At 36.4% G+C, this 14,955-nt stretch overlaps 1 protein-coding gene across 2 annotated transcripts in view; it reads right to left on the bottom strand.

Moving 5' to 3' along the window:
* man1a2 (mannosidase, alpha, class 1A, member 2) overlaps positions 1-14,955 on the bottom strand; it is an 83,410-nt gene that overhangs the window by 27,347 nt on the left and 41,108 nt on the right. For both annotated transcript variants that reach the window (XM_084123091.1, XM_084123092.1), the window contains exon 5: positions 3,037-3,155. In XM_084123091.1, coding sequence (XP_083979217.1) covers positions 3,037-3,155 — 119 coding nt within the window. The remainder of the gene's footprint in view (positions 1-3,036; positions 3,156-14,955) is intronic.

Here is a 14,955-nt window from a genome sequence, read left to right as displayed (position 1 = left end):
AGGCATCCTATGAACCATTGCAAATTATAACAAATAAAACGATGACAATAGAAAACTATTGACATCAGTACAATATAAACAATCTTAAAAGTCAAATATACTACCATTCGAAAGTTTGATGTCGGTAAGATTTTATGGTTTTGAAAGTCTCTATTTGAATATATTTTAAAATGTAATGAATTTCTGTGATAGCAAAGCTGAATTTTCAGCATCATTACATTATTCAGTGTCACATGATCTTTCAGAAATCATTCTAATATGGTGCTCAAACATTTCTTATCAAATGTTGAAAACAGTTTTGCTGCTTAATATTTTTGTGGAAACGTGACTTTTTGTCAGGATTCTTGATAAATAGTAAGTTGAAAAGAACAGCATTTATTTGAAGTATAAATATTTTGTAACATCATATATGTTGATCACTTTTGATCAACTTAATCCCTCCTTGTTGAATAAAAATTAAATTGTAAAAATAAAGTACCGATTCCAAACATTTGAACTGTAATGTACGTATAAAATACAATATATTTGTGCAAAAATAGTGCAAAATATTCAAATATATAATCAGTTTGATATAAGATTAGGCTAGTATTTTTAAAAACAATCTTTCTGAAGAAAATGAATGTGATTTTTACTTTCAGAAGCCACCCACTATACATGATAAGGTAACACTTTATTTTACAGTGTCTTTGTTAAATATGTTACATGTACTTACCATACTAATAACAGTAACTTATGCATAATTACATGCAAATAGCCCTCAACCAAATCCTAATCCTACCCTAACCCTATAGTAAGTACATGTAGTTACTTAATATTACTCAGTACTTAAATATATAATTACACTGTGACAAAGACACCTTAAAATAAAGTGTAACCCATGATAATTTAAACAAACATATAAGCAGCTTCATTAATCTGCATGAATTATCTACTATACACAACAGCCATGCAGCACTATTAAATTAACTTGAATTCTACATTAAAGCTGATTCAATCTCTCAGTGAGACGGAAATGAATGCTGGAGCATATAGCGTTTCAACCTATATTTAGAGAAAATTAGCAAGAAGCAGCTATTTTCATTCACACAAAGATCGCACCACAAACAGCAACTAATCACTCACACTCACAAGTCTAGTAACAAATAACAAAATAAAATTTCACCCAATGCAGAAAATAAATCAAAACACAGTGAAGTTCAATGGCATGGTTGTACAAACTCCCAAAATCCTGTTTTAGCCATCTCACAATCCCATAATCCACAGCACCTAAAAACAGCTCCTGTTTTTGTATACTGCTTATGAAATACAAGCAGGTTTTCTAGTTTGTAACATAATGCTTCTAAAGCATCTTATATTGACTAGGTTTTACACTAATTTGATAAGACAAGAACATGCTTTAACCAACCCTTTCACTTAGCATTCATTTAGCATGTCTATTAATTTTGACAAAAGTGAACGTGCACCAGATTAATTCAGATATGACCGTTCCCTGACCAAGGTCCATTAATTCAGTTTTTGGTTTAACAGCTGCGATTAATGCTGATGACAGACAGCCTCATCCATCACCACAAGAGAAGCAGAGAGAGGGAGAGAGAGAGACACAGGCATTTCTTTCTTCTGTGGAACACAAAAGAAAAAAGTTTTTTTTTTGCACATATAATGAAATTCAATGGGGTCCAATAATTTTATGATTTTCATTGATATACAAAAAACGCTGAAACGTTTAGAACGACATCAGGGTGAGAACATTTTCTCTTCATTTTTTTCCCTTCGTTTTTGGGCGAACTATTCATTTAATTATAAAATGGACAACACTTTATAATAAGACCCAATTGATTTAAATAATTTAAACCTATTTCATAAATTCACAAATAATACATTAGGTATCATGAACTAACAATAAACAGTAAAAAATATTTTTTAAACAATTGATTTCTGTGTTAAGATATTTTTAAAATGTAATTGTAAAAGCTGAATTTTCAGCATCATTACTTCAGTGTCACATGATCCTTCAGAAATCATTCTAATATGCTGATTTGCTGCTCAATCAATGTTGAAAATGGTTGTACTGCTTAATATCTTTGTGGAACCTATATTTCACATGTTTCCCTTCCTCACCCATCTTTTGCAGTTTATTCCCCTCCTCCCAAAAAATCCTTCCAGCACCTCCATCCCACTGTGACACGCTGAGCCCTCAACGGCCAGACCCAACGGTCCAAGCGTGAGTCATCCCTCAAAGTGCACATGCTTCATAAGATACACTTGTCCAAAAGTAACAGTGAGGAGGGGAGACAGAAGAAATGAGGCCACTGCTCGAAAAGCCCAAAAGATGAACTAAACACCCCGAGGAGATTCCAGGCGCTGTAAGTCCTGCTAAGAGAAAGGCGGCAGAGGGGAGACGGAAGAAAAATGGCACGACACATGGAGACCAGAGAGATTGATAAAGTTGAGAAGAGCATACAGATTCTCCATATCTGATGGAAAAACAACTGATAGGGAGAGAAACTGGAGAAATCCCATTAATGGGTTAGAATGTGAATGCAGACAGAGAAAGAGAGAGAGAGCAGGAGACACAGGGGCCCCCTGGGGCCAGTCACTGGCCCCGCTCCTTCTCTGACGTCTCTTTTGTCTGCCATTTTTTTTTCTCAACATCACCGGCTAATTCGGGAGGCAGAGCACCGGAGGTTCACATTGTTTCCATGGCGCCAGTCTTGTCTCCTGGATACGGTGATGTGTCACATCAACTCTTTTCTCACCACACGTTTTCCACAAAGTGCCACCAATCTGATCAAAACCTGAAAGATTCACACACGCTGAGGACTGAAGTCTTTGAGGAGTTATGGGGTTTCGAACGACTGTTAATACAGCTGTGTCAGTCTGCTGCCAAAGTATACGGCTCACCACTGTGAAATAACAGTGTCCTGAGATATCACTGTGTCTATAAACAAAAACAGACTCGCTCTGCCCCAAACCTACAAAGACAAGTGCTGTTGGTGATCTTGCGTGTGTGTTCATGTCCGAGTCTTGGCCACTTACCACACTGAAATCCAGGTTTTGCTCGATCCACTCCTGGCCGTCCTTAAACTCGTTGTGGAGGCCCATTATGTAAAGGGTATCCAGGGCATCTACTATAGTGGCTCCCATCTGGGAATTACCTGCGAAGAAGAGGATGTGAAATATTTACTGAATACATACGCACCACACTAATTAAAATGGAAACAAACTTAAAGTTACATAATAAGGCCCATCTGATGCAAGCAATATTCATTTGCATTAGTGTGAAGCTAAAGGCAGAGCATTTTGAGGAAAAACAAAGCAGTGGATACACTACCATTAAAAAGAGGTCAGTAAGATTTTTTATTTATTTTTTAAAGAAATTAATCATTTTATTCAGCAAGAATGCATTAAATTGGATCAGAATCACAGTAAATACATATTTAGGGTCATTTCTGTGAAATGAACAGTGAAAAAAAAAATAAAAAATTGTCTGGTGATAAAAATACAAAAATGAAGAAGAAAGCCAAAATATTAAAATGTCATGGATGAACATTTACTGAGTAATACACAGTTTTGTAGAGGGGGGTCAAATTGACAAACCTGAATTACAGAGGGGAAAGACTGCACCATCATTATTTTAGACGGGCTCCAAACCTCAGGTGAAAATTGTCATTTTGTCCCCCCTCTACAAAACTGGATTATTCAGTAAATATTCATCCATGACATTTAATATTTTGGCTTTCATCACAATTTATATTTGTCTTTCTTCAGATTTTTTTTTTTAACAAAATCAAAAATTTGAGCTGGGGATGTTTCCGAAATTTGGTTGATTTGACATGGAATGACCCTATAATTACAAAAGATTTCCATTTCAAATAAATGCTGTTCATTGAGCTTTCTATTCATCAAACAATCCTGGAAAAAATGTATCACTGTTACTCCAAAATAACTGTTTTCAACACTAATATACTGATTTGCTACTCAAGAAACGTTTCTTTTCATTATCAGAGTGATTTCTGAAGGATCATGTAGGATCACAGAAGTAATGATGCTGAAAATTCGACTTTGACATCACAAGAATAAATCACATTTTAAAGTATATTAAAATATATTAAATATAAAACAGTTTATTTTAAATTGTAATAATTTTTCACAATATTACCGTTTTTATGCATTTTGATTAAACTGAGAAACGTCCTGCTTGAGTCGTCCTTGCGATGGAGGTTCAGGTTGAATAACTAGTCATTCGAGTGTTTCATGATCGGACTCACGCTCGCATTGATATGGTAAAATCAACGTCATTGTTCGTTACTGTGTTCAGTTTAGGGTGTAGGAAGCCTCAGAGCTAACGTTGTTATGGCAATGGGCGTTTTGGTTTTCGACGCGCGCTGTACTCTGTAGACCAATCACAACAGATTGAGCTGTCTGGCCAATCAGAGCAGAGTAGCTTGTAGAAAGGAAGGATTTAGAGAGATTGATTTATCTGACGAGTCGTATGAGAATCACTGAAAAATGTGGTGATGTGCAAATGTATATTATGAGAAAATGAAAGTTTTTTGACCTTTGATGCATGTAAACCTGTTGTAGGAGACTCCAAAAAAACATTAGGAAACTTTAAAATAGCATAATAGGGGCACTTTAAAGTGGAGCTGCGCAGACCAATCGGTGTATGACACCAATAATCTTCCCTTCTAGTCAGTTGTTAACCCCTGCGAATGGATCATTAAGACAGTCTGATTTGTGAACTGGACCAACTTCTTCATTTGAAAAGATCTAATTCAAATGAAGGATTCAGACATCACTACTATGATGAAGTGCTAGAGCAGATCTCAAGATTTAGCAGAAACTTTACATTGTATTTCTGTTTTAATATTTTCAAATCCGTGGAAAGCCCCTGTAAAACTATCCCATCCTGATAAAGAGCCCCGTTTAAAGTTCAAGATCAGATTTCAGCAATCTTGTTATTCCACAAATAAAACTAATTTCAAGAGTGGAAAACTGATGAGACATGTTGTGTGGCATCTCTCTCTCTCTCTCTGTCTGTAGAACCGCAGAGTTATCATCATCATTATTATTGTCAGGAACTCTAAATCACTCTAAAAATACACAGCAGCCCTCAGCCTCTTAGCTCTTCTAATCTGTCTAGACTGCTGCTTCAGTTTGTCCAGAGGCACCCCAAATGGTCGCAGCCCTTCAAAAACCACAAACACTTTTGCTTTTCATCCCTCTTTTTACAAGACTTAAAGCCCCGTCCTCTAACATCATTAAAGAATAGGTTATACTTAAATTTACTGCCTTCCTCTTTATCGCCCTTTCCATTTTCTTTTTTGTTTTTCTACACCTTTTCGTTTTACTATGGAACAGTCACCAAAGATGTATCAGTCCCTCATTTGCAAGGTCGCCAAAATAACCCAAATAAAATGAAATTAATCAAAGAAAACAAAAAGGTTGCAAAAAAAAAATAGATAACACAAAACCCACTGAACTGGCTGCACATTCATCCCTCACCACCTCATTTACACTCCCATAAATACACTGCCCATCTTGACAAAAATCCACACTCTCTGGCTCTCTCAGGCCTCATCATACTGAATGAATCTTGATTGCCATTTACACAAAGCTGGCATTCTGGATGCCAGACTTTGCTGGTGTAAATCAAATTGGACTCAATAAAGTTACTTGGGGAATTCCAATGGTAATCAAACCAGGCTTCTCTCTCTGTTTCCTACAAGCCATCTTTTCATCCCACGCTCCCCCACTTAGTGTCATCCTTGCCAGTTTAATTTGGTGACAGATTGCAAGTTGTTCTAATATGAACACGCAAGTGGTAACCGGCATGATGATTTCATTGTTCAGATTGTGTTTTTCTTCAGATTCTTCATCTTGAGAGAGAACCATTGGAGAGGTTTTCAGTGGTGGAGAGGTTTATGTAGTAAAATGCAGGGGTGTGTTTGTGACTCTGGGTACTTATACCAAAAAAAAAAGAAAAAAAGAGGAGGAAGAGTTTTACTTCGTTGCATCTCCAAGCCAAAGACATGAGTCAGAAGGCTTTTTCCCTCTATCCGTCTCATCTCAAAGATATATCAAGGGAATGCAGTGGGGGAGAGAGCCAAACCCCATCCATATCTAACAGTTTAGTGCTCACCATTTCTGCTGCCACTGATTCTCCCTGGACCCTGAACGCAACATCTGCTGTGCTCATCAACAAACTGAGTGTGTGCAAGAGAGAACAGTAGAAAGAAAAGAGAGAGTAATGTACAAGAGACATTAGACCACACAGATGGAGTTGTTGGAGATTTTTATCTTATATATACACACACACACACTACCATTAAAAAGATTTTGGTGGGTAAGAATTTTTGGTCACACTTTATAGATTAGGGTACAATTCACACTATTAACTACCACTTTTGTCTCCTACTCCTAATTACTGCTTATTAACAGTTAATAAGATAATTGTTAAGTTAAGGTATTGGGTAGGATTAGGGATGTAGAATATGTTCATGCAGAATAAGGCATTAATATGTGCTTTATAAGTACTAATAAACAGTCAATATACTAGTATATGCATGCTAATAAGAAACTAGTTAATAGTGAGAATTGGACCCTAAACTAAAGTGTTGCCGAATTTTTTTTTATGTCTTTGAAAAAAGCTTGTGCTAACCAAGGCTACATTTATTTGATAATCCAGAAAAACAGTATTATAACTTAAAGTAATCACTTTCCATTTTAATATATTTAAAAAATGTCTTGTAAAAAAAATATAAAATATGATTATATAAAATGGCATATTTTCAGTAGCCATTACTCCAGTCTTCAGTCACATGATTCTTCAGAAATCATTCTAATATGCTGATTTTGTGTTTAAGAAATATTTCTTAATATTAGAAATGTTGAATACAGTTGTGCTGCTTAATATTTTTCTGGAAACCGTGAAACATTTCTTTCAAGATTATTTGATAAACAGATATTACTCAAATATTGTGTAACCATATAAATGATGATTAATCATTTAAACTTCTGATCAATGTATTGTGTCTTCGCTGAATAAAACTATTAACTCATCAAAAAAAAAAAAAAAAAAATCTTTCTGACCCCAAACTTTTGAACAGCAGAGATACAGGCTAAAAAATAAAGATCTATAAGAAGATTGTAATATTGCCTGACCAGATTATTTAAAGCACTTTTAAATTGCTTCAGATCAGACCAGAAAGACCTACAATTAAAATCCACAAATCAAACAGCTCCAATTTTAACCTAAGCATTAGTAAGGCATGTATACTTTGTAGGTTTGAACTAAACACCATAAAGACTAATTGCCTTGTGGCTATATTCTGTATGCAACAGCATCTCTCTCAAGGAATGTTTTATGATCACCAATTTGTACTCCATAAAGTGCATTGAGACCAAGCGCAAAAAGAAAAAAAACATTTCCAGTGCAATTTCCACAAATGGGGCATGAGGCCAAAAGCAATGCTGAACTCTAGATAACAGCCAATTAGTGAGCTGGTGAACACGGCCGCTGTGATAGGCTGTTAAGATGCATCTTGATATGAGTAACCAATGAAAGGTTTCAATGTTTTGCGGGGTCAAGTAATCACGCTCCTGGTGAAAAATGCTGAGTATACAGATGCAGAAAGGCTAAAAGGCACATCAAAATTCAATGTTTACGTAACATCCTGTTGGTGGAATGAAAAAAAAAATTAAATCTGAAGCAGTGGTTTTATTTATAAATATCCTATTTTTACAAGTCAGTTTTTACCAAGAAATAAGCATCATAGTGATGATATATATTTGCTTGGTTGTTTTTAAAGCTCACTTGATTTTGTTCCAGAAGTGGCATTGATTCTAGTAGTGGCATTCTTAAAAGCCTGTCTTCATATAAAAACACTGCCCAGCAGTTGCCTTCAGTGTCGGAGGTTCTTCATCACATTATGACATGCGTGTTAGATATTACCGACTGCTTCAGGGTGGACAACTTGCCTTTTTCCCAAGAAACGTAACTTTGCTGATGCTCTTGAAACGAAAATCCAACATTAATTTCAAGCTCCAGTGCAGTTAACGCTAAGGATATTAGATGAACCTTTTAAGGTCACAAACTTATTTCTGCATTTCCTCCCCCCCGAGAAATCTGACAAGCACAAGGAGAAAGGATCTGAAGCAGAACATGAAACATACTGTATATTCTGACCAGATAAAACGCTGCACTGTCAGAAGTGATCACCTTCAATCATCAGACTGGCCCACTAGAGCTCACGTCCACAGACATGCTGCATGTTGTCTGGGGGCATGTACATTTGCTGGAAGCTTTCGGCTGCGTTTTTCCATCATTTCTGCATTTACTTTTATTTCGTACAGTCTTAGCCATTACTTATCCGTACAGGCTCAGATTGCAAACCCACTGAAGCATGACTGGAAATGTGGGTGCTGCAAAATGAAACTACAGGCGGATCTTAGCTAGTGGAAAGAAGTAGCGGGATTCTGTAAATATTGAGAGAACGCAACACTGGAAAGCTCGAGTGTGCGTACTGTGAATTTGCCATGGATGAGGAATTCTTTTGAAGTTTGGTTTATTGGAAATGAAAACAAAATCACATATATTTGAACTGTGCGGTTTCCTGAGGATTATTTTCTCTTGTATTAATCCCTTTCCAATTTTCATTGTGATTTTAAAATTACAATGCTTAATACCACCGGCCTCAATTTGCCGAGACGTGGCCGCAAAATGTCACACGCTGATATTAAAAGAAAAGTTCACTGAAAATCATATTTAGATTCTCACCCCAATTAAGTGTGTCAGTGAAAGAATGAAATCACGTTTGCCTCATCAAGTGTCAAGGTCACCATTAAAGCTAAAGAATAGCTGTGATACAGTAAAATGCTAAAGCTTATTATTATCAGTGCTTATATTCTTATTTCACACATAAATACACACAGTTAGTTTTTTTTTAATGGGTTTTGAGTTTTAATGTTTGCTTATGCTCACCTAGGATGCATTTGATTAAATACAGTGAAAACAGTAATATAATGAAATATTATTACAATTCAAAATAACTTTTCTACTAATATATTTTAAAATGTCATTTATTCCTCTAATGGCAAAGCTGAATTACTACAGTCTTCAGTGACACATGATCATTCAGAAATCATTCAAAAATGCTGATTTGATGCTCTAGAAACTTTTCTTTTTAGTATTTTTGTGGAAACATTTGTCAGGATTCTTTGATGAATAGAAAGTTTAAAAGAACAGCATTTATTTTAAATAGGATTTTAAGTTTTAAATGGTAGTTATAGTAAAAATATATGGCATTTCTACCCACTCAGCAGCAGCGGATGACAAAGGATAAAAAAAAAAAAAAAAAAACCTACAGAATAAAACATGGTATATGGATTTTTTTTTGTATAAAGCTGGCTGTACAGCATTTACTTTTCTCAGTAGTTCTTGACTGTTGCTTGTTAGATTGTATGAAGAGGCATCTTGGGTAAAAGCAAAGGCGGACAGACCAACATCAATGGTCTTTTATGCCAGACAGTAAGCTAGCTAGGAATCTCATGACTGACAGTGTAGACTGGCCATTTTAAGTCAGCAGATCACGGCTATCATGCTGTCCTCATTTACATGTGAAACTGAAATAATACTGCAGAAACCTTGCACTAATGACAGCAGTCTAAAGCCTGGCCTGGAGTCAGATGTGCCTGGCAAAAGCCTGCTTGATTCTTCACTAGACAGCTGCCAGAACGCTCACACTGCAGGACTGTGAGCCACAATTAAGGACACAGGACTTCAAAGGTCAAGATAAAACTCTAAGGCACTTAATGAGAATCTCACGCTAAGAGTTACAAGATGATTTTCCTCCATGACCAAAATATATTTTACGACTTAAAGAGCACCTTATCATGGAATTTCGAAATGTACCTTTCATGTAGTGTGTAACATAGATCTAAGTGAACAAAAACATCCTGCAAAGTTTTAAATATGAAAGCGCACCTTATAAAAAGTTATTGTCTTTCAAAAGTAAGAGTCGACTCTGAGTCATTTTTATGAATCGTTAGAAGACCGAAGCTTTTTCTCTGACTAGATGACGTCAACTTGTCAAGTTATTTGAATACGATACACCCACTTATTGCGCTCCAAGACGCCAGTGAAAACGTCATGGCAACGAGACGCTGTGTTCTGAAGTGCGACTCAAAAACAAACTTTTTTCATCTGCCCAAGGAGGAGCATTTGAAGACTAAGTGGCTACAATTCATATACAACTACACCACAGAAGTATAGTCCGAGCCTTGTGCTTTGTTCGCGCCATTTTGAAGATGATTGCTTTACCAACTTAAATGCAATCAAACTTGGATTCGCGAGCTGGCTGATATTGAAGGAAGGTTCAGTTCCAAGTGTATTTGCATCAGCTTCCTCCTCCGTATCACAACCTGTAAGTGTTATTAATAATTGTTGCTTTTATGTTTTATGTAGCATGCTTAATAATTATTTTGTTTGTTGTGTAAGCACCGTTTAGCTTCTAGGTCTTCAATGACAATTGTATTGAGATATGTGAAGTGTTTGTCGTTGTTTTCGGAGTTGTCTTAAATAATAGAGTAATACCTCGTAGTACTGCATTTTTTTTTTTTTTTTTTTAAACGTTATGTTTATGCATTGGGCTAACGCAAACAAAGACTGATTGTGCTTTTACAATATGAACTCTGGGCTATGCTCGCTAACATAACATTAAATTCCTTATCTTATTTTTAATTTTTTACTACAAACTACAAAGCAGTGCACTATAATCATTATTATAACACAATTTAATTGATAAAAGAATCATTGTACGCCGTGTTAAACAATTTAAGTATTATCTCTGTAAACACTGCTAACATTTGACTGGGTCATTGGACCAATCACCGCAGATTAGCGTCACGTAAAGGCGGGGTTTTGAAAAGTGATTCACTAAACGAATCATTTGAGAATCGCGGTCAAAACAGGTAAAAATAAATGCATATTATAAGAAAACTAAAGTGTTTTTTGTCATTGCATGCGTGCAAAACTGTTGTTGGGGACTTCTAAAACAATATTAGGAACATTTTAAATGCCATAATAGGTGCTCTTTAAGTCTAAAAAGTAAAATGCAAAATAAAAATAAAATACCAGCCAGGGTAAGAAAATTGACTTGACTGCATTAATGTATCAAAGCAAAAATGTTGGCCTCCAAAAGATTCATTTACCTTTTGATGCAATTAAAAAACTCACAGCCTTGATTTAATTTTCTTTTTCTTTTTTACAGTAATCTGGTGCCGCCATGTGCGCTTTTCACACTGTAACTCACACACACATACAATCACAGTCCATGTACAGGTGCTCTGGTCAAAATAACACATCGGCACTCAAGTCACGTACATTCAGCTCTCAAGGGCACACTAGTGTCTGTCTGTCTCTCATGATCTCTTAATGAATAACTATACAGACATTTCAACAGCTTATTTCCATCACAGTGTCTCCTTTTTCACCAAACCTCTGCCTCCATCCTGCGCTCTTCTATCTCTGCTCTGTTTGTAATTTGGTGTTTGCTGTGCTTGCTGTCAGTCACTGGTAAGTGGCTGATGAATATTTACTGAGTCACAGCACTTTGATGAATGGCTGTAGTTGTGATGCCGAGGGAGAGGAGTGATCCCTGTTTCTCAGACACGCAGACTCTTGCACCATTTTAATGCTGCAGAGACTCATGGGGCACACCATTATCCGGGTAGTGCAGCAATAACAGGGTCTGTATCTTGTTGGAGAGTAACCGATTTAAAAAAAAAAAATAGCGAACAGCATTTTTCAGTAGAAATACTGCAGCTCAGACCAGAGCAGCTTATCCAGTTAACAGCAATTAGTTGAATGAGAAAAATAATAATAATTTGAATCACTGCGCCCACGCCTGCAATGCATTTTACACGTTTTTTCGAAATACTATTATTATATACATTCACAAATATTATATTTAATCAAATAGGGCCATTTAAGAGTATGTTTTTGATTCAGTTATTCTTATTATTATTATTAATAAATGACTATATAGTGCTTATGTGCCAAATAATTACTGTTCTGAATTATTGCAAAAAATAATTACAAAGTTGTTCAATGGAGTGTACAATAAAGTAAAATACAGCAAAATAAAATGAAAAAAAGGCATTTTTTTTGTACTGTATAGCTACTTGTTCGTATTAACTGCTTTGAAACGGTCAAGCTACAAGTTTCCCAACACTGCTGTGTCATGACTTTAGTTCCACTTTTTCTCCTTTTCAAACTCCATTTTCCATTTCATTTCCAACTCTTTTTAGTGCTTTGTTTCTAGGTCTCCTCTAACATGTCAAGGGCTTGCGAGCATTCCTGGTGGACTGCACAGAACCGAATTTGTGCGAATTCCCACCTGTGCTTGGCATCTTCTCATCTATTAAAAGTTTAATCCCAGCAGAACCCTGGTAGAGCGGGAAAAGCAGCAGGAATTGAGCTGGAATCAGTCAGTCAGTTGGGAGGATTTGCAGCATTTTCTTTGTGCCAGCTGGAAACATGCTAACTCAAAGTAATCCTCGTAACACTAAACAAAGAACAATACTTAAGTCACTTCAGAACAGTGCTATGGGCATGATATTGCTGTGTGTGCAAAAGTACATATTTTCAAAAACAACTCGTTGGAAGTTTGCCTGAACATCTAGTCGACTACTAGGTCTTTAAAAACAAAACCTGTAAAACTAGGGTTTCCTGACAGGTAAAATAAAAAAGAACATAAATCTAGATGAACTAGTCAATTGGTGGTGGTTGAGGAGATTCCCCCTTCCATGTGAAAAGCACTTTGAGTACCCAGAAAAGCGCTATATAAATGAAACAATGAATCCCTATGAATTCCCTTGAAGCTGCAGAAAGCGGTGGTCTTTAAAAATTCAGCTATGAAAGCAGACATCATGCAAGATGTGTAGGCTATATACACGTATGATTTATGGTACTACGCTTTGAGTGTGACACATGCAGCCCTACCTTTTGCGCATACTAATTTATGCAGGGTGAGTTCTGTTCTCAAAGAATCCATCACCTCAAACTCGGATGGCAGAGCTGGCATGACCTAACTTACTGAATGTGTTTGCTGTCTGCTGTCTGCAGGATGTGGTGTTTGTGGTTTTTGAATATTGTATATTTTAAAAACTGATTACATTTGTATTTTATACATATATTTATCTCCACAAAATGAACAAATTCCCTCTTAAAGTACAGTCACATTTCAACGATTAAATAAGCCTTAGCTATAAAAGTTACATCTGCATTGTTTGTAGAAATGATGCCATTCATGAATGATTCATTCTGAACACAGATGGATGAATGCATTACAGGCTTTAGCAGAAATGCGTGAGACATTTAAAAGAAAATCGCATTACTAACTGTCTTGTACTGTGCATCCATCAGCATTTAGCACATGCTTGGGATGTATTCGCGCACAACTGGCATCCTTTGCACGGTGATGAGAAAAGCCCAAACCCCAGTGTTAAACTGCTTTGTCTCTGCATTGCAGGAGAGAGTGGTGCTTGGCACCTGCCTGAGCCGAGCCGAGCCGCGCCGCGCCGCAGTCGTATATGAAGTCACCACGGAGAAGGCAACATGCCCCAGGGCTCATCCTGATTCACTCATTACATCATTACCAACACAGTGGGTCATGTACTGACGGGTCTCTAGACAAAACTCATACACGCACACGCCACGAGCACTAAACTCACATGCTGAGAAGCTGTGTGTACTTCCCCATGCTCTCCACAGTCAAACAGAAAATCACACGCATCATTAAGAAAATATTAACCACCTAGGGAACGCAATTCGTTGGGCAGTACCGAGATGCATATATAATTGGAGATTTCAGCGAGGCTGGTGGCTGATGGGAATTAAGCAAATTAGGTCATAAATACCAAAAACGAAAGGAAAAGTCAAAAGAGCCAGTCGACTGAGGCAATACTCTCTCAGTCCAATCCCTTGTCTTGACACAACTCCCTTAGATAGCCGTTTTCCCTCCCCCTCTTTCATTCTCATTGTCCACTCCTCCACAACCTGAATATTGAGGATGCACCGATATGAAAATTTTGGCCGATATCGATAATTATTTACATTTGAAAGCCGATATAACCGAATATAAACCGATATATTGGCCAATAAATCACATTTTTGAGAGCCTGATTACAAAAACAAAAGTCTCACCATTATGTCCCAAGCACACAATAATAATGTTCTCATTATAATTTTATGTAGCCTGTATGACAAACTTGTGCTGTATTTTCCTTTTTCTCGAAGTTATTCCAATCATATTTCAAGCAAATCAAAACCATCATGGCGAACAGTGCGCATCTGAAGGAAATAATCCATTATTTATCGGCTTTAATATATTGGCCAAATTTTCTTATTGGGCCGATAACGATACCATAAAACATGAACATATTGGGCAATACCGATATGGCGGCAGATTTATCGTGCATTCCTACTGAATATGATTACAATTTTATCCAGTTTACACAATTTATTTTACAAAAATATTTTACCTTGTGCATGCGTATGATACGGTGCTCAAAAGGTCGTTGAAATCCTGGAAATATCATTTAATAAGCTGTAATTTCCCGGCCTTTAACATTGTTATAGTGAATACATATTAGTTATGCTCAGCTCTGAAATATTTAATCAGCAATATTTTCTCTTCCCAAATAGCATCTTACAATTACAAATAGTTGTAATTGTCATGGAAATTCACTGTCCAATTCACTGTTGTTGAAAAGTCAACAACATTATCAAAACTCTAATAGCAATATAAGTGCCCTAAGAGAAAAGCTTTGTTTACTGCGTCAATTAGGTACCATAATATTTGCTGAGAGTACAATTGCAATTGTATTTATTTTACTAACACAAATTACAGAGTGAAACTTTTAAAATATTAAAAGACACTTACTGTGAGCTAA

Source organism: Abramis brama (genome assembly GCF_963993115.1).
Source record: "Abramis brama genome assembly, chromosome: 8".
NCBI lineage: Eukaryota > Metazoa > Chordata > Actinopteri > Cypriniformes > Leuciscidae > Abramis > Abramis brama.
The sequence above is the reverse complement of the archived record's forward strand: the minus strand, read 5'-3'. Positions and strand labels throughout refer to the sequence as shown.